The following is a 27414-nucleotide window of genomic DNA, read 5'->3' as shown; positions in this document are numbered from 1 at the left end:
TAATTGCTAGGACAAATAGCTAAACAAAAATGTTTTTTTAGTTTTGCTTATTTTCCAGTGTTGGAAATCTACTACCAATTTGGTTTTTGTTTGCAAAATTTGAAAATGTAGAGAAACTAGTGAGAAAAATATTTTAGGGTCTCCTACAACTGCATTGGTTCCTTAAAGCTTTCAATGAATTTTGATCAGGTCTTACGAGAATAATGTAGCACTTGGGGACAAAGATGCAGCCCAGGAGCCCTGCACTGGAGGCCAAGATGGAGAAGACCTCCACGGCCACCATGACCTTCCCCTTGGTGCTGTGGTAGACAGGCAGGAAGGTCACCCAGACACTGCAGAACACCAGCATGCTGAACGTCAGGAACTTGGCTTCATTGAATGTGTCAGGCAGATTCCTGGCTAGGAAAGCCACAGTGAAGCTCGCCAGGGCCAAGGAGCCCAGGTAGCCCAGGACACAGTAGAAGGCAGTGACTGAGCCCTTGTTGCACACCAGGATGATGTGGTCGTTCTCAGAATGTGTATCTAACTCAATAAATGGAGGAGAAGTTCCCAACCAGATGCCACAGAGAACCAGTTGATTCATGGAGCAAATGGGAATGATGAAGTTAGTAGCTCCTGATACCAGCAATCGCCTCATTGTTCTTCCAGGTTTTGTAACCTTGAAGGCCAGAATCACCGTGATGGTCTTGGCCAGCACGGTGGAAACAGCCACTGTGAACACAAGGCCAAATGTTATTTGCTGGAGGAGGCAGGTGGCTGTGTTGGGACGGCCAATGAAGAGTAAGGAGCAGAGGAAACACAGGAAGAGCGTGATGAGCAGGATGTAACTGAGGGTCCTGTTATTGGCCTTGACGATGGGAGTGTCTTGGTGCTTCACAAAGACCCAGAGGACCACAGCTGTTAGGGCAGAGAAACAAAGAGCCACGCAGGCCAGGGCCATCCCCAGGGGATCCTCAAAGGCTAAGAAGGTCACCAGCTTGGGGAGGCAGCGGTTTCTCTCCTGGTTTGGGTACTCGTGATCTGCACATGGGATGCACTGCTCTGCATCTGTGGGGAAAAGGAAGACTCTGTGTTTCCATTTCTCAATTTGCTCCTTTTTCTGTTAAAGAAAAAGGTCACCTTTGCAATGTCATGGTGAGTCCAGCCTGCTGTGATGTATACCAGGACACACTAAAGTATTTCTGCCCACCTAACTAAGTGTGAATGCTCCTCTGCAGGTGGAGGAAACTCATTCAAACTAGCTCCTTAGTGCATGGGGCTCTGTGTTCTCATCCTATCTGTCAGAGATTTTTTTCAGTGTTTTAATTTCTAAAAAATGATGAATCTTCTATATTTCATATGGGCTTGTATTCTTCCAAGCCCTCTTCTCTGCAGTCCCCAGTGTCTTCTCAGGAGAAATATTTTGTTCACATGGGTTAGAATATTTATCTGGGATCATCAAGTTTAAGGATTTTCTTCCTTATCCTCAAATGGAAGTGACCTATATAAGTGATCTTTCATTCCTGGGACCTCCATGCATTAATCAGTACTCTAATTTTCTACATGGATTCATCTTGTCCGTGTTTCCATATAAATGTTGTGATACTGAGGTTGAATAGACAGAAATTGTAGCTTGTTGTGTTTCTGTGATTCTATGGAAATAAGTGGTATTTTCATCATGGTACTGAAAGACAATGAGGCACTATTGTTAACTTGAAATCATGGCTTATTCACCATTTTAGCTCATTTGATAACCACATTGGACACCTCATTGTCTCACTTGAAATAATGCACTTCTACTGCTACAGCATGAAAGAAGTCATTAAGAATAGGCCAGTTGGAAAATATGTCTCTCAATCAAATTTCAATTAAACAAACCAAATTAGGTTTAGTGTTGTGGCATGGTAGGTAAAGTCACCACCTGCAATGCTGGCATCCCATATGGTCATTGTTCAGTTGATGAATTTCCAATCCAGCTCCCTGCAAATAATCTAGAAAGAGCAGCAGAAAATTCCACAAACACTTGTGACCCCGACACCCATGTGGGAGACCCAAAAGGAAGCTCCTGGCTCCCAGCTTCTGTTGGCCCAGCCCAGGCCATTGTTTCCATCTGAGGAGTGAGCAATTAGATTCTCTCTCTCTCTCTTGTTCGCTGATTCTCTGATTTTCAAATAAAATAAATCTTTTTTTAAAAGAAAGAAAATGGTATTAGTTGGGCTACACTTGCAGTAAGAGTCCTACTCTGTTTTTATCCTTGGTACTCATGCAAGAATACAAGCTTCAGGGAGTGGAGTTGTGACATAGTGGTTAAAGCCACTGCCTGCAATGATGGCATCTGAACAGGTGCCTGTTCATGTCTTGACTGCTGCACTTCCAAACGATCTCCATGCCAATGTGCCTAGGAAACCAGCAGAGGAAGGCCCAAATGCTTGAGCCTCTGCAAGTCCTGAAAGAAGCTTCTGGTTTCTGACTTTGGCCTGGCCCAGTCTAGGTCATTGCAGCTATCTGGAGAGTGATTCTACCTGATGGAAGATCCTCACTGTATCCTCTCTCCCTCTCTATTATGCTCTCCCTCTCTCTTCAACTCTGACTTTCAAACAAATAAATAAATTATTTTGTAAAAAAATGGAATATAAACATTTGCAAAAATTTAGAGGAATTTTCTCCTACAATTCTTTTCAATGTGTTCCCTTTACTTTTCATAGAATCTGTAGGTACGTCTGGCACCTATCTCGGAGATACACCAGGAATATATAGGCAAATGTATATTGTACAATGGGTCAGTGCATGATACCTTAGTTTTCTTTCTTTCACTAAATTACTGCATGTTGAATATTCACTGAAACTTGAAATCATTTTTCTGTTTTCTTCATACTGGAAACTATGTATAGAATGTTTGAAGATACTGAAATCAAAATATTTCTAGAGCTAAGATGATGTGAATTGAAGCATTATTTTGCAAGAACTTAAATTATTATGAACATATTTATTATACATTGAACAGTGGAACTATTTACCAATGAGTCTTAGTACATTTTTACATTTCTTAAACATTTTGCTTTGATATATAATTTGATGTTTGTGTGTCTCTATATTTCAGCTTGTTTTTTCTCTTCTTCTTGTATATCCACACATGTCAAATGGTGTCATTCATTCTGTGTACTGAACAGCATGCACCGTGTTAAAGATGTAGCACAGAAAGTAATACAATATTCCCATCACAATTCCTGTGAATTAGCTCCGTGTTTGTCAGTTGTCTATGAAAAAGTTTTGAATTCAACCCTTCTACATAACCATACAGAGCCTTAACAAATACAAATATTATGTTTCTAATTTAGATCTCAGATTGAGAGAGTCTCATTCAGCGTTGGATCGAAAAGGATATCAGATTGAATCAGTGTCAGTTGAGCTTGAGATGATTAGCACATCCAGAAAACAGCTTACACATAATGAGATGGCAATAGTGAGCATACAACAAGGGTATGGAAATAATGAGTGAAGACTCTTATCTCATCGCAGATATTCTTGGTCTCCTTTTAAATTAAGAAATGGTTAAGATGGTAGAGTTCTCAAGGTAAGTTATCTGTATTCTACCTGTATGATTGGAAATGTCTCTCTCTGGACAAACAACACAAGTATAGCAGCAGACATGTCTTCCTTCCTGTGGCATTTTCCTGAATCCTGGACCACACCTCTGGCTACACAAAGACTGAGGAGTCTGAGGGGGAAAGAGAAGTGATGGTCACGTTTTTGCACATCATTAGGCACTGTGATATTATGTCTCCATTTGCCTCATCACCTCAAGTCATCACTACGTCTTCCCCAGGCTGTATCTTATTGATTTTATTAAGACATCCAATTGGAGTTTCTAAGATGCTCATTCCAGGTTTGTCAACTGCCTACCAAATATTATGAGGGCACCTGATGGGTTTGATTTTGCTCATCACTGGATCTATGCTTCTGGGCATTTGTCTCTTTATTAAATTGCTTCCTCTGAAATCCTTTCAGTTTAGCTTTTTATGTGGTAATTCTTCTAGAATTTGTATGTCTGAGACTATTTTACATGCCTCTTTCTTTGATTGAGTAGAAGATTTTACATGCCAGAAAAATAGAAAAAAAAACCATGATGACTAGGTACACTTCTGATATTAACTACTAAGAAAAAGACAAGCCTGCAAAGAAAAGGTGAATAAATGTTATAATCCATGGATTGTGCATCTATCTACTTCTGGACTTCTACACTCAGGGAGAGCATCAATTCCTGATACTGCCAATGCATTTGTGATATAACACACAATAGTTATGAAAATTACCCACAAAATTGTCTGGGATATTTCAATAGCACAATGATGCTAAAATTTTTGATCACAGCTGTAAGGTGGTATTCAGAAGAAAATCTGAACTGATTAGCAATCACAATGACAGAGGAAAATCAGAATTTTTTCTACAAATGGTCAATTCATAATTTACTTGTGTTCATACTGCATCAAAACATAAGAATGACTCTCACCAAATGATGCAAATATTACTGTCTTTATAAATATACATGTAATACATGAAATTTTTCACATTGTATAAATAAAAAGTTGAAATAAAATTTTAGAATTTGTAGTGACATACATTTAGTAATTTTATGTCTAAATATTGATCTCTATCTCTATTCCTTAACATTCTTTCTAGTCACTCAACCTCAGAATTCATAAATATGCCCAGAGAAAAACAACAATATCTAATCCAAATGTGCACTTCTAATACTGGCTCATATATGTGTAAGGGACACCATATCTTTTGAAGCCAAGATGTGAGTTGAGAATTGAATGCTTATGTAAAGTCTCACACATAATATCCTCCCATACTCTCATCAGACCCTCTGTATGTATCCAATATTCCCATGGATCCACACCTCCTTGAATGCAACAGGCCATTCTATCATCTCTTCATTGAGGATCAAGTCTTTGCCATGTGCACGCTCAGGGGAAAACTTCCCAATTTTAATCAGCAAACGAAATCCAGCAGGAAAATTCACAATGTTGTGGATATCGTAGTGTGCCATACGGTGTCTCGTTTCATGGAAGGAAACATCCTCCCCAGCACTGTTGGTAAATTGGATTTTCCTTAGAAGTGGATGAAGCTGGAGGGGAGGCACAATTGGAAAGAGGGAGAACATTCAGATTAGAGGTGGAGGTGTACACGACTTAGAAATTCTTTTTTTCCCTCCTCTCTATCCTCAGGGTTTCTATTTGGCGGAGGCTGAGTTTTGTCTGACTGATCAAAATATCATGGGTTTGGGGCCAGCACCATGGCTCACTTGGTTAATCCTCTGCCTGCAGTGTCAGCATCCAATGTGGGCACCAGATTGTAGTCCCAGTTGCTCCTCTTCCAGTCCAGCTCTCTGCTGTGACCCAGGAAGGCAGTGGAGGATGGCCCAAGTGCTTGAGCTTCTGCATCCTCATGGGAGACAGAAGAATCACCTGGCTCCTGGCTTTGGATCTGTGCAGTTCCGGCTGTAGCGGCCATTTGGGGAGTGAACCAATGGAAGGAAGAGCTTTCTCTCTGTTTCTCTCTCTCACTGTCTATAACTCTACCTCTCAAATACATATAAAAAATCATGGGTTCAAGTGTGGCGAGTTCTGCCTCTCCCCTATTAAAATGATGGGGAGCATCTGATTCTAAACAGAAATCACAGGACATGTCCCACAGGGTGGCTGACCTTGAGACAGGTTAGGGGTTTAGGAAAGCTCATCTTAGTTCTTCCACGAGAATAGCATGGCTTTATATTTGAAATATCTTGATTGTTGTGATTGTTCTACTGGTGAGTGCACTTGTGTGCACTTTTAAAATTATGACCCTGCCTCCACACCAAAAAGTGAAATTCTCTCTTTGGCAAAAAAATAGATTCACATGGATACCATTATGCATAGTGAAATATACCAGTTCTTTAAAAAAATATATAAGTGTTTTGGTGATGGGTACTATATAATATAGAATAGAAGAAAAAAAAACCACAATATATAAAAAGGAAACTGACATCTCGGGCTTTGATTTGTGTTTATCACCCATGTGTAAATTCCTTGGAGCATTTGTCTTTCTACTTTTCATTTGAGGAACATTATGATTAGTGAGGCATTAACTCTGTGATTTAAAGTAAATTGAGATTACGTTACTGCAAAAATTAAAAGGAAAAAAGGAACGGAAGGAGGGGGGATTGAGAAGGGAAAGGAAGAAAGAATGGTAATCTTAAAACTGTATCAATGAAATACATGAAATCTGTTTTTTTATATTAGTAAATTTTGTTTTAATTTAACAACATTTGGGCTGATCTTGTGGTGCAGCAGGTCAAGCCACTTTCCACAATTCCCAGCATCCCTGTGAGTGCCGATGGAAACCCCAACTGCTCTACTCCTGATTCAGCTTTCTGCTAATGTGCCTGGGAAAGTAGCACTGGAGGTTCCAAGTGCTTGGGCCCCTGCACTCATGTAGGAGAGCAATTGATGCCCCTGTATCCTGGCTTGATCTGGCCTAATCCTGGTACTTGCAGCCATTGTGTAGTGAATCAGCAGATGCTAGATCTGTCTCCTCTTTTCTCTGTCTCTCTCTTTCTCATAGTAATTCTGATTTTGAAATAATTTTCTAAAAGTTTAAGAAAACTGAAAATAATATCAGTTGAATTAAATTAAATTAAATGAATTAGAAATCCAAGCATATTTTTTTATCATTAGACAGAACGAATCTTTATTAAACAAACATTTTATATTGAAGTTGAGAAGACTGGATTTAAAGTGCCCAGATAGCCTTCATCCAGGTTCTCCTAACCTGGCATATTTATCAAAATTATATCATCAATATTGGCATAACACTACTATCTAAAGACTTTATTTGGGTTTTGCCAGTTTTCTCACTAATGTCCTTACCTTCTCTTCTAAGATCCAGTCTAGGACTCCACCAACATTTAGTTATCATGTCTCCTTGGTCTCTCTAGTCTGTGGTAGCCTTTTAGACTTTCTTTGTTTTTCATGTCCTTGACACTTTTGAAGAGCACTCGTCCAGTATTTTGTAGAATTTCCTTTATTTTGGTCTTGTTAGATATTATATTTTCCCATGATTAAAATAGGAGTATTGGTTATAGAAAATAAGACTATCATTGATGTGTTATTGATATGGGACCCAGAATTGGCAGGAAGTTCGGGGGAAAAAATGAGCTGGAAGATTTTCCTACAATTTCTGTCCTGCATCCCTGTACTTTAATTCTACCCTCTTACGATACCGATCCAGTACAAGCATAATTTTTCTTAATAAACATTTTCCCAAATCTGCTTGTACATCGCTGGCTGCCGCTGGTAGTATGTATGCTGTGTATGCGTAGTTTATTTGTATAACATTTTTCACCTCAGTAGAGTTTATTGTTCCATGGCTTTTATTTCTCTCTTTGCACTTTGACTATTTTTGTTGAGAATACAGCTACCTTTTGAAATTATAGGGAATATTTTATAACCAAAAAGATTTTTAGCTGCTGTGGGATACACGATAGTCCATATTTCCTAGCTTTGCAACCTTTCCAAAGAAGGGGAGTTGTTTTAATCATTACCTCCTTCCCAGTCTTTGTAATGAGCTTTATTAAGGTATTTTATAGCATTTCATCCTACAGTGAGTAACATTATTCTTCTATGATCTGTCGTTATTGAGTCTGAATTGAAAATATTACATGGAGCTAAACTGATTCCCTAGATAAAGACAGTTCTTCAACAAGTAGTGTTGGAAAATTTGGATTTCCACATGCAGAGATATGAAATCAGACTGCTACCTTGCAAAAATTTATCAAGGATCAAAGCTTTAAACCAAAACCATCAAATTACAAGAGGAAAACATTGGGGACACACTGCAAGATATTTACCTAGGCAACAATATCTTGGATAAGATCCAAGAAATAAAGGCAATAAAGGCAACAATATACATTAAGCTAAGTAACTTCTTCTCAGCAAAAGACACACTCATCCAAGTGAAGACACAACTTACAGAATGGGGGAAAATATTTGCAAAACATGGATCCAATAAAGTATTAATCTCCAGATTATATAAGGAGTTCAAAAAACTTAACAACAACATAACCAACAACCTAGTTAAGAAGTGAACTAAAGATATGAACAGGCATTTTTCAAAGGATGAAATACAAATGGCCAAGAGAAACATGAAGAGATGCTCAGGACCAGTAACCACCAGGGAAGTGCCAATAAAAACTAAAGTGAGATTTCACTTGCCCCACTTTGAATGAGTAGTTTCCAAAATTTGAAAAATAAATTCTGCTGAGGGTCTGGAAAAATAAATACCCAAATACATTTGATGGGAATGATTGTAAACTGCTACAACCATAATGGAAGACAGTAGGGGAATTTTTCAGAAAACCAATACCAGTTCTACCACATGGCCCAATAGTCTCACACCTGAGAATGTATTCAAAGGAAATGACATCAACACGTGAAAGAGTCACCTGCACTCAGAATTCTGTAGCAGCTCAATGTGCAATACCTAAGAAGTGGAACCATCTAGATGTCCATCAGCTGACTGGGTGAAGGAATTGTGATAAATATTTGAGTATTACTCAGCCATGATTAAGAATGAAATCTTGACCTTTAAAACTGGAGGTCATTACAGTAAATTATATAAGCCAAACCTACAAAAATATCATGTTTCTCTTATTTGTCCTAGTTAATATATAGAGTATAAAATTGTGTGGTATTAGATCATTGGCTATGTAATTTTGATATTGCTTCACTAGATCATATCTTGTTAATGACAATATGCTCCTCTTTCACATGTAAAAAATGAAATTGAGTGGGGGATACGGAGCTCCATTTGGGTACTAGAAATACTATGTTGTATATTTGGGTGTTGGTTATCAGTGTGATCAGATGACCAAAACTATTTATCTGTAGACTTAAGTGAATTTCTAAGTATGTATACTGTTTTTAAATATTTTCAACAAGTTCCATAGCAGGAAATGTTTTTTTAAGTGTTCGATAGCAGATAACAAATCCTCCACACACAGATAACAATTAAAGGTGTATCTATGCCTGGTGTGGTGTGAAAGAGCCCACTAATCATCATGCCTGATCATGCCAATCTCAGCATGAAAACACAGTCATGTGGTACTGCAGTAAAAATACCTGCAGATGCCATCAGAAATGCAATGCATATCCCATTTTGAGAGATGTTTACCTGCCATGGAAGAATCCTAGGTTGAGATGCATCTCCTGGAGATCCCTTTTCTATTTGCTCTGAAAGCATCTTATGGAGGGCATGGGCCACTGCATACACAGCATTGTAGATGAAATAGCTGGAGTCAGATATGGTCAGCATGTCAATGTGCCCTGGGAAAAACTCAAAGGAAGCATTTGGTGGGCAGACTCCAACTGTTCCACAAAGTGACCCAGGAGGTAAGCAGTGAAAAGCATGAAGCCATAGTTGACTGAGGAAGAAATCTTCTGGGTAGTGGGAAGGGTCCACTGTCTTGACAAAATGGTTGAGGCCAGGGATTTCCCCCTTGTGGTGTGAAAATGAGAAGCCTCCATGGAAAGAGTGCAGCATGTGGTCTGTCTCTTTCGCAACAATCTCCCACTTTGCAGCCATGATCCATACCTTCCCCAGCGTTAAATAGTATTTGCTTAGAAATTCCATGGTATAGAGGCTCCTCACATCACCATATAGAATATACACATTTGCAGATGAAATTCGAAGCCCTTCTAGGAAAGAGATTTTAGTTTCTTCATATCTTGACTTAGTGTCTGGGAGCTTTATTATATTGGCCAAGCAGACACCTTTCTTTATCATCTCGGCTTGAATTTCCCGAAGGAAGTGCTCTGATTTCATATCATTAGATACAAAGATCACCACCCAAATCCAGCCAAAATGTAGCAGCAAGGAGAGCATTCCACTGGCCAGAGAGCTGTCACTGTTGGCCATCTGATAGAGTGATGGAAACTTGTCTCTCTCACTTAGCATGGGATCAAAAGGGCCATATGTGATCTGAATGGAAAGAAAACCATCATGATCTGAGGTTTGTGGGTAGAGAAGACCAAGTTCTATCATGTGGGTTCAGAGAAATCCATGCTTCCATGCTTATTGCTTTCAGGATGAGAATGTATATCCTCATTCACAGCATGCAAAAATGTGTAAGATACCTGTATATCTTCATATTCATTTGAGGGAAGAAGACTGCATGGATTTTGGACCAGGACATTGGTCCTTCACAATTCTCACCCCATGTCATATGTGGAAAATTTCCCCCTGAAACTGGTGTTAGATGTTACCTCTGAGACAATTTTTACTGTGTTGATTTCTTGATAGTTTGAATTTCATTAATTTTCCCAGAATAACCTAAATTGCCTTGAAGAATACACTCACCTACGATCTCAGAGTTTTGGTAAAATTGCTTTTCAAAGAGAATTTTCCTATACTATTCCTGTCTGAGCTTGCTGGTGATGTGTGCAGATTGCTACGTGTTTGAAGTGGGGCTCCTTTAAGAATCCTGGGAATGTGAATGCAGACCCTTGGGAGCAGCTTGATTGGATTATGTAATTGGGTTCCTGAGACCTACTTGGGGGATTTGAATTGAGTCCCAGGCCCCTCGGTTTTCGAAGGACAGTCATCACCAACACCATAGTCAGTATTTGGTGATGAAATTAGTGAACGGGTGAACACTCTACCTACCTGTCTTTGTTTCTCTGCCCATGAAACACACACTAAGATTTAAATCTGTGAGTTGAACATGGAAAGTGAACTGGAGGCCCTGTGAAGGAATCTACTGAATGTGAGGAAGTAAGGACTGGGCATAGGGAGAGAGTGAAATATCATCTAACTGTAACTCAGCCCCAAACACTCTTTGATGATCTTTAAAACTGCCGTTGTCCTAAGTGGGTTCCAAATGGACAGTACTGTCCCAGGTCTTGATATATGCATATCTAACATGCAGCCATCCTAGGATATTTCTTAGCTGTATTTTCTCTGAAAGTCAACAATCAACATTCCCAGCAGGTGGGGATGGATACATTGGCCCTACATGGGGATCTGGACTGAGGCTCTCAGATTCCAATGCTCCTTCCCTTTCTCACAATCCAAGGAATTCCCTAAAGTCTGTTTCAACTAATACTGGATTATGTCACTTGGCTTCCACAGGACCTTGCCTTAGATGTCACAGATCTGGTGTGAGATGGAAGCATTTCTCACCAGAATTCACAACCCATTTACCTGTGGGGTTTTGTATAGCTCCAACATTGTCCCAGTATCAGCTGAAAATGCTGACGTGGTTCCAGCAATGATGGCAACTGTCTTGCCTTGTGTCTGGCAGGTGTAGTTAGGGATGAGATGATGCTTTCCAGTAAGCCACTGCAGAGTGCTCCTCAGGGTGAACTGACCACTGGTAACAGAATTGTAGAGTTGGAAACCGAGGGTCAGGTTGGGGAGTAGCTGGGGGTCCTTATTGATCTCCTGGATGGCAAAGTGGAAGGCCAGTATGTATTGGTAATTTTTCCACAGCCACCTAAAGAGAGGAGCAACATCAGGGAGATGGGTGAGACCAAGGAATTCAGAGCAACACCACAGCCATGCCCTGAAGCAGCAATGGTCAGACTCAGAATGCTACTGAGTGGTGTCTCAGCTCTGGCAACTGGAGCAGGTGTGAGTGAGGTTCCAAGGGCTCTAGAAGATTGTGGAATTCCCCTTTGGACTCCTCTGAAGCAAATTTTGTTGATATCACACTCACCTCCCTGAGCCCTTCAGGAAAGCCTTGATGAGTCCCAACATGGGATTTCACTTCTACTTTGGGATGGAACCCAAGAGGCAAGCATCTCTGTTTTCAGTACCTTCTGAAATAGTTGAATACCATCTGACTTATCATTTTGTCACTTGGGAACATCTCTAATCTATTCACCAAAGCCATTTTCATGAGCCCTTTCTGTAATTTTCCTATATCAGCATTCACAGAAGCAATTTTGTTCAAATATATTTTCCTTGAAAGAGAGCATTTTTTTCAGAATGTGAAATTTCAGGATATTTACAATGTTCACCTTAGTTTTATACACTGTTTTCCACATCACTGAATTCTATTTTATCATTTCATTTTTTTATTCTTGAACATTTTCTGCATTTTTCTACATGACTTAAGCAGAATTATCATTTGTTGATATTAGTAATGGCTCTCAGATGTTACCTGTCCAAGAGTGTAGATGTTTTGTTTTCACACAGTGGATACATTTTTGCCTCTTCTTGGAAATTTTTCCTCACTTCTATATTTCAAATGTAATTTGAATGTCAAGAAAATACATATTTGTCAATAGATTATGTGGGATGAAATCAATTTATGCAATTATCTATTGTTTAGGTGCATTAATTCATGTGTTTGAATGTTGAAGTTATTTGTCATTTCAAGATGTGTTAAATTTATGCACTAGGTCTATATATTTTGTAAATGGCAGTGTTTGATTTTAGGGCAAGTGCATTTTTCTCGTTTCACACAATTTTGTATTATTCTTACAAAATTTGAAACTTTGCTTTTTTACTTAAAAATAGTCAAATTTTGTTCCATTCAGTAAATGGTTGATACAAAATATTTCATATCAGAAACAGTGTTTCCTTGTAATATACTAAGTAGATCCATCAAAAATATGCTACTGAAAACTGTTCCATACTTAGTTTAACTTATCTGAATGAAAATTAAGAGCATTACATTTTGAAATATTTTGAAATGTTTCTTAGTTTTATCATTTTTCTTAATTGAAATTAATTCCACTGTAAGGGAATTTTTATTCACTCATAGCACTTGCTGTCAGTTCCAAGCTGATGAGTTTACTTCTTCTTTCCCACATTCAAGGCTGCCAGGTCTTAAGTTAAGACCCTGCACATTAATTTCAAGACTCTTGGAGGCTGATCAGGAGGCGAGATCAATAGAGTGGATACAAAATATCCATCTCTCACTCTGTGCAGGAGTGGAGAGAAAATATAAAATGGAAAGGGAAGGTTGTGAAAAGCAAAAGAAGGGAAGGAACTCCAGCCTTCATTGATTCATTGATTTGCATTCCTGCCACTTCTGTATATGATTTTTTTTCACAATTCTCAAGTGCAATTAACCACTCACAGATAGAAGGACACACTCTCTCACAGTCTGAACCACAGTTGACACCTAAATCAATGTTGGACTTACCCGTATGTCTCCATTTTATCCATTGGCCTGGATAAAAAAGATAACCGGATCATTTGTGATTCTGGTTCCAGGAAGTAAAGGGGGAAAAACCCACCCAGTACCAGGTCTCCATCTCTATAGACACTTGGCCTTATGGAATTATAACAGTTCCAGCGAGGAATGTCCTGTGAACTGTATGAAGAATTCAGGAGTATGTTGAGAAAGATCACGGAAAACAACATGTCAAGTGAACCCAACATAAAGTTAAAGGCTGAAGTCTTTGCTGATATTAGGATAAAATTGTTTTGATTATGTCCGCTGCCTCAACCCCTGCAGGGAGACTAGATTTTTATGTAGGGTACAACTGATGCTAGTATTGCTGTATGCCCTCAAGCTGTAGACAATGTGTGCTAACTACTGAGTCACACAGGGATACAGCTAGAATCACAAGGAAGAGATTTCAAAAGAGTCACAGGGCTGAGGCCTTGCCATAATGTCCCCTTTGTTAAGAAGAGCTCTGGCTTTTATATATTTTCATTGCTTCATTTCTGTCCCATCCAGGAACTCATGGCATCACCCTGCTCTGAGGCTATGCACCTGCCACTCTCCATTATGGGGAAAAACAGCTTTGGAAAACATGCTTTGGACTCTCATTCCTCCCTAGGGCATTGCTGGGACAGAGCTCTGTAAACTTTCGTGCACAGGGCCCAAGAGTTGTTAGGGCAGTCAACTGTTTTGAGCCATTTGGCAATTGTAGAAAGAATTAACATTGGAATTAAAAAAAACACACTCAGTTTCATCATTTCACATGATCCTTCATTGAGAAGGTGGAAGGTCACATTTGCCACTGATGACCGTATGTGTACCCCAAAAGTCTCTTCGTGGCTCTGCCTAATATCTCTCAGCCCATAGTACTTTAACAGAGAAAAGGGCTTCATGAATTGCTAATATGTCAGCATACCCAGAGAAGGGCAGTAGTTCATCCCTTAACTTACCCTTATACATCATCCCGTGTAATCTAATTGTGTTCATAGTGCATCAAAATACAATAAAGGTTCATACTTCATCTCTTCTCACCCCCCTCTGTTCCTGGTTCTTCTCATGGAACGACACCTCCTTAAATGCAGGAGGCCATTCTATTATCTCTGCATTGATGATCAAGTGTTGGTCATGTGCACACTTGCAGAGAAACTCCAATTTTAGCCACCTACCCAAGACGCAGAGGAATATCCACACACTATGGATATCATGGTTTGCCACAAGGTGTCTTGATCATGGAAGAATATATCATCCCAAGCACTGTTTGTAAATTGGATTTTCCTTGGAAGTGCTGACGCTGTAGGACAGTCATAACTGGAAAGAGAGAGAGCACTCAATGAGATGTGGGAGATGCATGTGTATCCAGCAGTCCTTATTTTCCCCCAATCTCCCTATCTTCAAGGTTTCTTTTTGGTAGAAGCTGAGTTTTTGTGTTTGTAGTTTGGTAGCCACTGTGACATGAGCTCAAATGATGAAAAATATTTGTCCATGCACCTTACAACAAATTTGTGATTGATTTAACTTGATCAATAAATGTATGAGATAGTTGCAAGAGTGGCAATAGTTGGATGCATTTTTATGGAAGCTAATCCTAGTTCTTTAATAACATAAGCAAAACATGGATGGACAGGTTACTGTGATTTTTGTATAGGTTTTTAAAAATTGTTTTTAAGTTGAATAAATGAAATTCAAGCTCAATTTTTGATTCAACAAACACAAGTCGATCCATAGGTTATCAGAATTCACAATTTCTGTTTAAAGCCATCTTGTGTTATCTGGTAGGTCAAAACTTACAAAAATGTATACAGTTCATAAATGTAATTGTAGGTATATATTACTTATATGATTTTACATCGCTACCCTTGGACTATTTAATGAGAGTGTGATTTTCTTTGATATTATGAGAATCTGGGTATGACCAAAAATAAAACTTCCAAATCTTCTGACTATATTTAAATTATTTATAGTTTGATCTAACTCTTGCCTTCTGGGTCATATAATTTCTAATCTAGAATATATGAGGAATATATCTTTGGAATCCTTTGAAAAATTCACTTTTTTTCTTTTTTTTTATTTTTGACAGGCAGAGTGGACAGTGAGAGAGAGAGATGGAGAGAAAGGTCTTCCTTTGCCATTGGTTCACCCTCCAATGGCCGCCGTGGCTGGCGTGCTGCAGCTGGCACACTGCGCTGATCCGTTGGCAGGAGCCAGGTGCTTCTCCTGGTCTCCAATGGGGTGCAGGGCCCAAGCACTTGGGCCATCCTCCACTGAATTCCTGGGCCACAGCAGAGAGCTGGCCTGGAAGAGGGGCAACCGGGACATTATCTGGCGCCCCGACCAGGATTAGAACCCGGTGTGCCGGCGCCGCAAGGCGGAGGATTAGCCTATTGAGCTGCGGCACCAGCCTGAAAAATTCACTTGTTTTCTAAGGACTGTCTATAAGTAGGGACACAGACATTTTCAAGTCCTATTACTATAAATAGAAATAGAAATTAGATGGTGAAATAAATTTCTGAGGTTAATTTTTACATATGGTTATTTGCCTTTTTCATAGACTTTAATTTTTCCAACTAGTTTAATTAATGAGTTTGTCCTATGTACATGCATATACGAGTCCTAAATATATTGTACATGTTAGTGATATATTCAGATAATAAAGGGATAAAATCCAGACAAATACATCTATAATGCATGAAGAAAAGGCTTCCTAAGTAACTAGTGTTATTGCTTTCAAGAGGAGCATAAGAGTTTTCTCTACAAATGTGCACTTATTACATGATGTTGTAGAGTCTTGTCAATGTACACATTGTGGAAAAATGCTTCTTCACAGGGGTATGGTGTGGTTCATGGCAGCAACATGGAACATTGTTTGGATGAGGCCGTCCCCATGCTGCATTCCATTGTTCTGAGTACAGATAAGATCACATTTCACATGCCCCTTGCTTTAAGGAGAGTTACTCCTTGCTAACAGCGTGGAAGAAAATATGCAAGATTCCCACAGGCTGTGTATGTTTTGCAATTCCAACTGAGAAGGCATGAACTTTGCATATAGCATCATCAGGACAGTGGTCTTTCCCTCATCTTTTCTCCATGTCTCTGGGAGCACAGGCCCACCTTTTTTTGACAGGAAGAGTGGACAGTGAGAGAGAGAGAGAGAGAGAGAGAGAGAGAGAGAGAGAGAGAGAGAGAGAGAAAGGTCTTCCTTTGCTGTTGGTTCACCCTCCAGTGGCTGCCGCGGCTGGCACACTGTGCTGATCCGAAGCCAGGAGCCAGGTGCTTCTCCTGGTCACCCATGCAGGTGCAGGGCCCAAGGACTTGGGCCATCCTCCAGTGCACTCCCAGGCCACAGCAGAGAGCTGGCCTGGAAGAGGGGCAACCGGGACAGAATCCAGCACCCCGACCAGGACTAGAACCAGGTGTGCCAGCGCCGCAGGTGGAGGAATATCCTATTTATCCAGGGCACTGGCCACAACCCCCTCTCTTAAGAAACCACTGTGATATGTTCACTCTGAGACTAATGTAAATCTTTACTGCTTTGATCTCTCACAATTTTGGAGTTCATATTTACCATAGCATAACCTGAGTTACCTTGGAAATACAATTTCTGGCCCAGAATCCTCCAAAGCTACTGTGTTCTGTGTTTGGCAGTGATATGTGTGAAAGAATCTGGGATGGGTGTACTCATTAGCAAAGCCCTTAGATCCCTTGAGTATTTTATCATCATTCAGTATTATTAAAGAACATGATTACCTATTTTTAAAATATTCCTTGCCGCAAATGATGGAGTTAGAAATGTACCAGGGGATTCCAATACAATCCCATCAAGGTGGCATGTACCAATGCCATCTCACTAACCCAAGTGATCAATTTCAGTTCACAATTGATTTCTCTTTTGATTTCTTCTAGGACCCAGTGTTCATTCAGGAGCATGTTGTTCAGTCTCCGTGATTTTGCATATGCTCTAGGCATTCCTGAGTTGCTGATTTCCAGCTTCATTCCACTGTGGTATGAGAAGCTGCATGGTATGATTCTAATTCTTTTGAATTTGCTGAGATTTGCTTTATGGCCTAGTATGTGGTCAATCCTGGAGTAGGTTCCATGCACTGCTGAGAAGAATGTAAATTCTTTAAGTGTTAGATTAAAATTTTCATAGATATCTGTTAGATCCATTTGGGCTATAATGTCGATTAAATCTGCTGTTTCCTTGTTGATCCTTTGTCTGATTGATTGGTCTATTGCTGAAAGTGGAGTATTGAAGTTCCCCAATACTATTATATTGTAGTATAAGATTCCCTTTCTGTCCCTTAACATATCTTTTAAATGAACTGGTGCCCTGTAATTAGGTACATATACATTTATAATATTTACATCTTCCTGTTGATTTGATCTCTTAATCATTTTATAGTGCCCCTCTTTGTCTCTCTTAATAGTTTTTGTGTCAAGCTTTATTTTGTGTGATATTAAGATGGCTATGCCAGCTCTTTTTTGGTTTCTGTTGGAATCACTTTTTCCAACTTCTCACTTTCAGTCTGCATGCACTTTGTTGGGAAGATATGTTTCTAGTATGAAGCAAATAGATTTTTTTTTTATCCATTCAGACAGAATGTGTCAACTGGAGAGTTGAGGCCATTTACACTCAATGTTACTGTTGATAAGTAGTGACTTTGCCCTGCCATTTTCCCAAAGATATTTCTAAGATATGCTTTGAACTTCTTATGATCTTTTACTGGGAGGTTTTCTTCCTTCATCTTCTTTTGTATTGATGGCGGTGTTTTTGTGTTTCTGTGTGTAACTCATCTTAAGCATCTTTTGCAGGGCTGGATGAGTGGTGACAAATTCTTTTAGTTTCTGTTTGCTATGAAAGGTCTTTATTTCACCTTCATTCACAAATGAGAGCTTTGCAGGACCTAATATTCTGGGATGGCAGTTTTTTCTCTTAGTACTTGGGATATATCTCACCATTCTCTACTAGCTTGTAGGGTTTCTGTTGAGAAATCTGCTGTGAGTCTAATTGGAGATCCTCTGAGAGTAATCTGACGTTTCTCTCTTCCACATTTTAGGATCTTTTCTTTATGTTTCACTGTGGTGAGTTTGATTACAATGTGTCATGTTGAGGATATTTTTTGGTCATGTTTATTGGGAGTTCAGTTGCTTCCTGTACTTGGATATCTTTTTCCTTCTCCAAACCTGGGAATTTTTCTGCTAGTATCTCAATAAAAAGGCCTTCTAATAGTTTCTCTATCTCCATGCTTCAGGAACTCCTAGAATCCGAATGTTGTTTTTTTTTATAGTATCCTGTAGATTCCCAATAATATTGTTTAGCTTTCTAATTTCCTCTTCTTGTCTTTGGTTTGGCTGTATACTTTCTTGTGCTCTGTCTTCTACGTCTGATATTCTCTCTTCTATCTCACTGATTCTGTTTTTAATGCTCTCCAATGTGTTTGTCATTTGTTCTATTGAAATCTTCATTTCATTTTGATGTCTCTTCAATATCTCAATTTCATATTCTATTGAATTCCTCATTTCATTTTGATTCTTCCTTAAGATTTCATTTTGATGAGAGAGATTTTCTGTACTTCCAGTATGGATTTTTGTAGTTCATGCCTTTGTTTTTGATAACTTCTAGATGTTCTTATCATAAATTTTTTGAAATTTGTATCTTGCATTTCTTCTATTTCATCATCTTCGTAATCTTGTATTGGAGTTTCTTGTTCATTTGGGAGCATCATAATGTCTTCCTTGTTCTTGTTTCCTCTGTTTCTGCATTTGTATTTTGGCATTATATATTCTATGGTTTCTTCTTTTTTTTCTGTCACTGTGGTTTTTTTTTTCGTTATTCTATGACTCTAGATTAAGTGGACTGTCTGTTTTTAGTGAATCTCTAGAGACTTGTGTTGGGTGTGTCTAGAGAGCTCTGTTCAGTTTCAGGATTAAAGGTGTGCCAAAGGTTACACACCCATGTTTGGCATGGTAAATCTTCTCTCTCTCTCTCTCTCTCTTTATTTTCAGAAGGGGGTAATTCTGCTCAGCTTAGCTCTTCTTGATGACAATCAATATTTGACTGCTAGCCCCAGTGGGTATAATATTCGTGTGCTCTGTCCCAAAGACCTCACAAAGGATCTGTGCAGTCCTCAGTGTAAGCTCAGATTCCCCTGCAATGTCTCCCACCGAGTTGCCAAGGTTACCGAGTTTTTGGCTTCTCCCACTGAGAGTACTCATGTCTCAGGCACACTGTGGGTTCTCCCACACACCCTCAGTTTTTTTTCACAGTCCCAGTTCATAAGCTCCACACATTGACTAGGTCTTAACCGCCTATTATTTCTCCCCATCACAGGCAGGTTTTTCTGCTTGGCTGAAGGTGGGCACAACCCTGAGCTAATGCAGATCTTATGTATGTCCAAAATGGCACCAGCTGTATTTTTTTGCCCGCCTTTGTAAGATGAGTGGAGAGAGAGAATCGTGTCTGTACCAGTTACTTTTATTTATTTTTTTCTCTCCTCTAGTTAGGCTGGAGAACTTTCCCCCATGGGGCTTCAAGTCTCCTTCCCTCTAGGCACTTCCTGCTGCTTTTCTGCCAGTGTCTCAGGCTACTGCTGTTTCGCCTCACCTCCCTTTCCAGTGCTGGTGCATAGACGAGGTGGCTGGGTTCCTGAGCTGTGGGCACCTGTGCCCTTCACGTGTGTCCACCATGTCCCACAGGATCTGGAAGAGTTTCCTCTCAGTTTTTTTCCCTAACTCTTCCCTGAGACTATAGTTTTTTTTTAATTAAACTATAGTTTTTTATTAAACTATCTTTTCCTGGACTATCAGTGTGCTTCCTCCCTATACTGCCATCTTGGAACTCTCCTATAAACTTTCCTCTGCTTTTGCTGTATCCCATAAATTTTGATATGTTGTATTGTCATTTTCATTTGTTTTTAGAGATTTTTTGATTTCTCTTTTGATTTCTTCTATGACACACTGTTCATGCAGAATCAAGTTGTTCATTCTCCATGTTTGCATATGCTGCAGAGGTTCTTGAGTTGTTGATTTTGAGCTTCATTGCATTGTGGTCTGAGAAGATGCATGGTATAATTTCATTTTTTTTGAATTTGCTGAGGCTACCTTTATGACTTAGCATATGGTCTATCGTAGAGAAAGTTCTGTGCACCAGGGAGAAATATGTGTACTCTGTATCTGTGGGGTAGAAAGCTCTGTAGATATCTACTAGGTCTATTTGGTGTATAGTGTCAATTAGCTCTGTTGTTTTCTTGTTGGTTTTCTGTCTGGTTGATCTGTCCATTGCTGAAAGTGGAGTATTGAAGTCCCCTGTTATTATTGTATTTGAGTCTATATCTCCCTTTAAGTCCCTCAATTCTTTCAAATAGTCAGGGGCCCTGCTCAGAGTGTGCATCTAACTCAAAAAATGGAGGACAGGTTTGCAACCAGATGCCACAGAGAGCCAGTTGGATCAAGGAGCAGATGGGAATGATGAAGTTAGAAGCTGATACCAGCAATCGCCTCGTTGTTCTTCCAGGTTTCAGAGCTTTGAAGGCCAGAATCACAGTGATGGTGTTGGCCAGCATGGTGGAAACAGCCACTGTTTTGAGAAGTGCAGAGCCATGCAGGCCAGAGACATCCCCAGGGATTTCTCAAAGGCTAAGAATGTCACCAGCTTGGGGAGGCAGTGACTTCTCTCCTGGTTTGGGTACTTGTGATCTGCACATGGATGCACTGCTCTACATCTATAGGGGCAAAAAGACTCCATGTTTCCTTGTTTGAAAAGTTTCATATTTCCGTGTTGAGAAAAATTGTGGCCATCTTGGGTATAAAACAGCAGATGGATTCTTTCTCCTCCTCTCTCTGTCTCTATCTCTCCATCTCTCTCTATAAATCTGCCTTTCAAATAAATAAATCTTAAAATTTAACAGGGAAACACAAGAGACCCAAATAGCTAAAGAAATACTGAACAATAGAAATAGAGCTGAAGGTACCACAATATCACATTTCAAGACATGCTACAGAACAATTAAAATTGAAACAGCCTAGTTATGGAAATATCCATGTAGATCAATGGAACAGAATGGAAACCCCAGAAATAATTCGTATAGACACAATGAACTAATCTTTGACAAACGAGTTAAAAATCAATTCCTGGAAAAAAGACATTGGTATTTAGAAAATTCTCTCTCTCTCTCTCCCTCTCTCCCTTCCTCCCTCCCTTCCCCCTCCCTCTCTCCGTCGATGGGAGTTAGACATTCTGGGGTTCTATGGCACAGTCAGGTAGCTACAGGTAATGTCAATGTAATGTACATTTCTCTATGAAAAGAAAAACAGATATGCATTAGCTGCATTTATTTTATTCACTCAACTGCTACAGGTGCAAATATGCTCAACCTAAGAGTATGATGACTTCTACAAACTCATTTTCTATAGGCATCATCTTAGAACATGTATAAGAAAGACCACATTATATATAGGCAAGAAGTGAAATTAAAGTTTAATATTTATTTCAGAGGTTCACAATCTCATCTCAGAAGGCTACTCAGGTCCATCTGTGAGTAACCCTATTAAAATGGAACCACACCTCCTTGAAATCAGTAGGCCATTCTATCATTTCTTCATTGAGGACCAAGCATTGGTCATGTGCACTCTTCTAGGAAAACTCTCCAACTTTAACCATCAACCCAAGACCCACAGGAAAATTCACAGTGTTATGGATATCATAGTGTGCTGTATGGTGTCTTGATTCATGGAAGGATATATCCTGCCCAGAATTATTGGTAAACTATTTTCTGGGACTGGTGCTGTGGTACAGCAGGTTAACATCCTAGCCTGAAGTACCAGCATCCCATATGACCACCAGTTTGAGACCCAGCTGCTCCACTTACGATTCAGCTCTCTTCTTTGGCCTGGGAAAGCAGGGGAAGATGGCCCAAGTGCTTGGGCCCCTGCACCCATGAGGGAGACCTGGAAGAAGCTCCTGGGTCCTTGCTTCAGATTGGCACAGCTCTGGTTGTTGCAGTCAATTGGGGAGTGAACCATCGGGGGAAGACCTCCCCCTCTCTCTGCCTCTCCTCTCTCTGTGTAACTCTGACTTTCAAATAAACAAATAAATCTTTAAAAAGACCTGGGTCTTCTTCAGGAATAGATGAAGCTGGAGGAAAGTTACAATTATTAATTTCTTATTTTATTTTTATTTATTTAATTAATTAATTAATTTATTTTTTTTTGACAGGCAGAGTGGACAGTGAGAGAGAGAGAGAAAGGTCTTCCTTTTTGCTGTTGGTTCACCCTCCAATGGCCGCTGCGGTAGGCCGGCGCACTGCGCTGACCCGATGGCAGGAGCCAGGTGCTTCTCCTGGTCTCCCATGGGGTGCAGGGCCCAAGGACTTGGGCCATCCTCCACTGCACTCCCTGGCCACAGCAGAGAGCTGGCCTGGAAGAGGGGCAACCGGGACAGAATCCGGCGCCCCGACCGGGACTAGAACCCGGTGTGCCGGCGCCGCAAGGCAGAGGATTAGCCTAGTGAGCCGCGGCGCCAGCCTCAATTATTAATTTCTATATCTACATATTTACCTCTTCCTAGAAATTAGGTTTATTTAATTTATTCAACAAATTCGATTAATTCATTTATCCCAGGTACATTCAAACAAAGGCTCATAAACATGTGCACTCTTGGAGGAAAACTCTGCAATTTTAACCATCAACCCAAGACCCACAGGAAAATTCACAATGTTATGAATATCATAGTGTGCCATATGGTGTCTTGATTCATGGAGATACATCATCCCCAGCAGTATTGGTTAACTCGATTTTCTTTAGTAGTGGAAGCTGGAGGAAAGATATAGTTATTAACTACTAAATACACATATTTACCTTTCCTAGATATTAGGTGTATTTAATTTATTCAACACATTTGATTAATTCATTTATCCCGTGTGCATTCAAACAAGGGCTAGTAAACATATTCTGTATACAGGGAATGGATCTAGAGAAGCCAGGATGAAACATCTATCTGTACCTAAGCATAAGCATATCTTATGCTTAGGTGCATCTTGGGTGGTCTCATATTCAACAATGGACCCACAGTTCCTGTTTCCTGATAGTTGCAGATTTTGTAATTGTAGTTATGATAACACAAGTTCATTTCTCAGAGTCATTTTGAGATATAACTTGGAATCCATTTCTATTTTCACCAAAACTGTCTCATGGAGGATTGCTCTACAACATCCTAGATTAAATAGCATGTGTCAGATGTAGTCTTTCTGTCCATGTATTCTGACTTTGAGAAAATTCCAAAAAACAGATATAGATATAATCATTTTTAATCTTCCCATGTTTTCTAGTGAGTTGTGTTAGAATATATCATAGTTTTCATGCTACATTATGATTTGTCTTTTCCAAAATAATACCTAATTTAAGGGAACTAATTTGAAATTTTCAACAGAATTATCCACAACAAGATGACGATTATAGGCTTTCCAATAGCCCATGTCAAAGAGCTCATCTTCCATTCTGACAGATCTTACTGATTAAGTAAAGAAAACAGCATCATAGGTTGACCATAATAAAGCACCTGTGTATATCATCAGGGGTCCAAATCCCTCTTTTTGAGGAAGCTTACCTGCCAAGGAAGGAGCAGGGTCTGGTTGACAGCCTGTAAAGATGTCTTTTCATTTTCTCCAGAAGCATTTCGTGGAGGGCATGTGCTACTTCATGCACAGCATTGTAGATGAGGTAGCTGGTGTCAGATATGGTCATCATATCAACATTTCCTGGCAGAAACTCTAAGGAAGTATTGGGAGGGCAGACTCCAATTTTTCCACAAAAGGACCCAACAGATACACAGCCAAAAATGTGAAGCCGCAGTTTACTGAAGTAAAAGTCTTCTTGGTACCTTGAGGGGGTCACTGTCTTGAGAAAGTGTTTGAGGCCACAGATTTCCCTTCTGTGGTGTGAAAATTAGAAGCCTCCATGGAAAGAGTGCAGTATGTGGTTCGTCTCATACACAATGTTACCTGTCTTTGCTGCCATAATCCTCACCTTCCCCAGGGTTAGAAAGAAATCTCCCATGATGTCCAGAGTCAGGAGACTCTTGACATCACCATAGAGCATGTGTATCTTTGTGGATGAAAGGGTGATCCCAGTCACATTTTTTAAAGTCATTTATAAGAAGTTTATTGACTATATCCATTAAGTGCCAGACACGATAGTAGGGTTTGGGGATATGCAAATGGGTTTGCACCAAGGGGACAGGGAACGTATTGTTTTCGCTCTTTCCAATTTAAGAACACTTTCAAGTTCACTGCTCTTGACTGTTCTGCGACAGCATTTAGGAACACTACCTGACCAAACGCTGCAATAGCAACAATATCACCTGTGCATTATGTCTATAATAGTTTTACATTCACGGTTTTAGTGATGCTTAGTGTTAGCATCTGGACTTCTTGGCCCTAGCGGAAGTTCTAGGACTTCAGAGCAGGGCCATGTTAATAAAACCAAGTTATTGCCCTATTATTCAAATATCTTCCATTTGTATCTTAAAAAGATACTCTGATAGTGCCAGCAGAAATGGCAGAGTACCGAATTCCCAAAGCCCATCCCTCCACAACAGTGAATAAACTGGCAAAAAAACCCAGTCCAAATCAATTGGAACTCTGGAAGTTGTCCAAGTTTACAGCAAACAAGAGAATGCTTAATCAAGGAAAAAACCTCCAAACTGTGGAGTTAAGGAACTGCCACCAGGTTACTAATTGATCACTAAGCCAACAGAATGGGGACATCAGTGGCCATACATTACAAAGAACAGACTTTACAAAATTTCAAAAACCTAAGAAATGTCAACTACAACACACAGCAATGACAAACCCAGAGAATGGGGTGAGAATCTGATTTCTATCATCACCACACTAGGATGTAATAATGTGTTACATAAAATATATATGTGACCACATATGTGATGATGTACCATATATAGCTTAGGTATAGAAGAAGCTATGTTAACTGGCCTTGCATAAGCAGACTCCGTGATCCTCTCACAGTGATAACATGACCTGATGATACATTCCCCGAAATACATCCCTGTCGTTAAGCAACAAATGTTCGGTTTTCAACAAAAAGCTATGAGTCATGGAACAACAAAGTGTGCTCCCTACATAGTGGGAAGCAGCAGCCTATGGGAATTCTCCTGAAGAACGCCCAGGCATTGTACTCTCCTGATAGAGACTTTATATGCTCAAGAGCTAAGGGAAAATGGACAAAGACATGAAAGCAATTTCTCAGCAAATGAAGAATACCAACAAAGAGAAATTACTGAAAGGAACCAAATAGAAATTCCAGAGCTGGAAAGCACAGCTGACTGGAAGAGCAGATTTGAGAAGGTGGAAGAATCAACAAACATCAATCAGGATGGTCCAGTATGGGAACAGGGAGGGAAACAAATGAATGAAAGTGAACAGAAGCTAGGAAATTTTAGTACATCGAGTGTCCTCACCAAATAAAAATGAGAGGATGGGGTGGGGAGTGGGGGAGACAGGAAATATTTGATGACAGTCATAACTCCAGCAGGGTAAGCAGGTGCAAAGACGTCTACAGCAGGCAAATTACACAGAAAATGGGAAGCCAAGCAGAACACAGCAGGAAGAGGCAAATCTTCACCTACCAGCGATCTTCAAGAAGAAAAAGAACCAATTTGTTCTCAAACTATAGAGGCATAAAGGCAGCAGGGGACATGGTCAAAGCACTTTTAAAAAAACACTTCTTAACTTAGAGCTCTACATTTAGCAAAACTACCTTCAAAATTAAGGAGAGATTAAATATAGAGTTTGTCACTATTTTGTCATCTGTCTATAGGAAATACTGTACTGGGGCCAGCACTGTAGCGTGGCAGATAACAGCTATTGTTTACAACAGCAACATACCATAATGGGTGTTGGTTTGAGTGGCTGCTCTGATTCTGATCCAGCTCCCTGTTAGTGTGGTTGGAAAAGCAGCGGGAGATGGCCCAAGTGCTTGGGCCCCTGCACCTATGTAGGAGACCTGGACGATCCTGGCTCCTGGCTGCAGATCAGTCCAGCTCTGGTCATTGCAGCCATTTGGAGAGTGAACCAGCGGATGGAGGACCGTTCTCTGTGTCCCCCTCTCTTTGTAACACTGACTCTCAAACAAAGAAATAAAAAAGATAACTATATGAAATAATTACAAATCTATATTGATGGGCATGTAATGTATATCAGTAATGAGTTAAAGCAGGGGCATTTATATGGAAGCAAAATTGTTATATACTATTGAAACTTAAGATGTTAATTGTAGTCCCCAGGTCAACCACTAAGAATATAAGCATTCATAGTAAAATAAATAACAAGGGATATTGTTTTTACATTTTAATAGCAATGGTATACTTGTCACAAAACCATTTCTCTTATCAAAGATGTAATTTGTAAACCTCAAATAGCTGTGTATCTGTCCTGTTACAAGTAGATGACTTCAATTAAACAAATTTATGGGCATTATTCCGATTCATAAAAGTTAAAAAAAAATCAGGTGAATACAGAGAATTAGTCTGCTTCTGAAACAGTCAGTAATTTTCCTATCTAAACAATGTGATTATGTGAGTTTCTTCATGCTTAAACACTACCGAAAACAGAAATTAACGTGTTTGGTACATGAGAGAATGTCAACTTTTTACAAAAACAAAAACATGCTTCAGTACAAAATAATAAAACAAGATACACTAAAGTTTATGAAACAAATAAATATTCTGCCTTCTTTTCTAAGGTGTCATGGCAAACAATTTCCAAACCTTTTATTTAGTACAGAATGAACAATAACTATAGGTAATGAGAAAGTGTTCAACTTTTACAAAGTAGACCTTGAGACATTAAGAAAAAATTTTTTTTGTAGCTAATATCTTTTATTGTCAGACTTGCTGTGAGCCAACAAACAACAAATATGCACAGTTGTCCACAGATATAAGGCAGATTTCTTTTTTCTTGGTGGGTAGACTTAGTTGGCCCAAGTCTTTATAACTTTTCCATATAAAAATAAACGTCCAAGATCAGATTATTTTTCTTCTGGTCATAAATGCTGATTTATTTACAGGTGCCTTATTCAGATCACCAGTATAAACTTGGGATAAAATATGTGTGTATTTTATTAAAGCCTCAGCATTTAATGTCAGGGTCCACTGAAGATTCGCTCACGTTACCTCTTTCCGGAATGCAGCATGTGTCCCTCGCATTCAT

The 27414-nt window shown here is 39.5% G+C and overlaps 1 protein-coding gene across 1 annotated transcript; it reads right to left on the bottom strand.

Moving 5' to 3' along the window:
* Positions 1-133: 133 nt before the first annotated feature.
* LOC133749979 (vomeronasal type-2 receptor 116-like) lies at positions 134-27414 on the bottom strand. Its single transcript, XM_062179347.1, has 7 exons — positions 27378-27414; positions 23796-23958; positions 11221-11512; positions 9193-9999; positions 4883-5110; positions 3574-3697; positions 134-1047 (listed from the first exon to the last, which is right to left on the bottom strand). The coding sequence occupies exons 1-7, from the start codon at positions 27412-27414 to the stop codon at positions 134-136; spliced, it is 2565 nt and encodes an 854-aa protein (XP_062035331.1).

This window comes from Lepus europaeus, chromosome 20 (genome assembly GCF_033115175.1).
Source record: "Lepus europaeus isolate LE1 chromosome 20, mLepTim1.pri, whole genome shotgun sequence".
Classification (NCBI taxonomy): Eukaryota; Metazoa; Chordata; class Mammalia; order Lagomorpha; family Leporidae; genus Lepus; species Lepus europaeus.
The sequence above is the reverse complement of the archived record's forward strand: the minus strand, read 5'-3'. Positions and strand labels throughout refer to the sequence as shown.

Excerpts from the sequence above, each read along its gene's own strand:
- LOC133749979 (XM_062179347.1), bottom strand. The coding sequence starts at position 27,414 with ATGAATGCGAGGGACACATGCTGCATTCCGGAAAGAG. Across the intron at positions 23,959-27,377 it reads ATGCTGCATTCCGGAAAGAG|AGTTTCTGCCAGGAAATGTT; the intron begins GTAACGTGAGCG and ends ATACTTCCTTAG. Across the intron at positions 10,000-11,220 it reads AGCTATACAAAACCCCACAG|ATCACATATGGCCCTTTTGA; the intron begins GTAAATGGGTTG and ends CTTTCCATTCAG.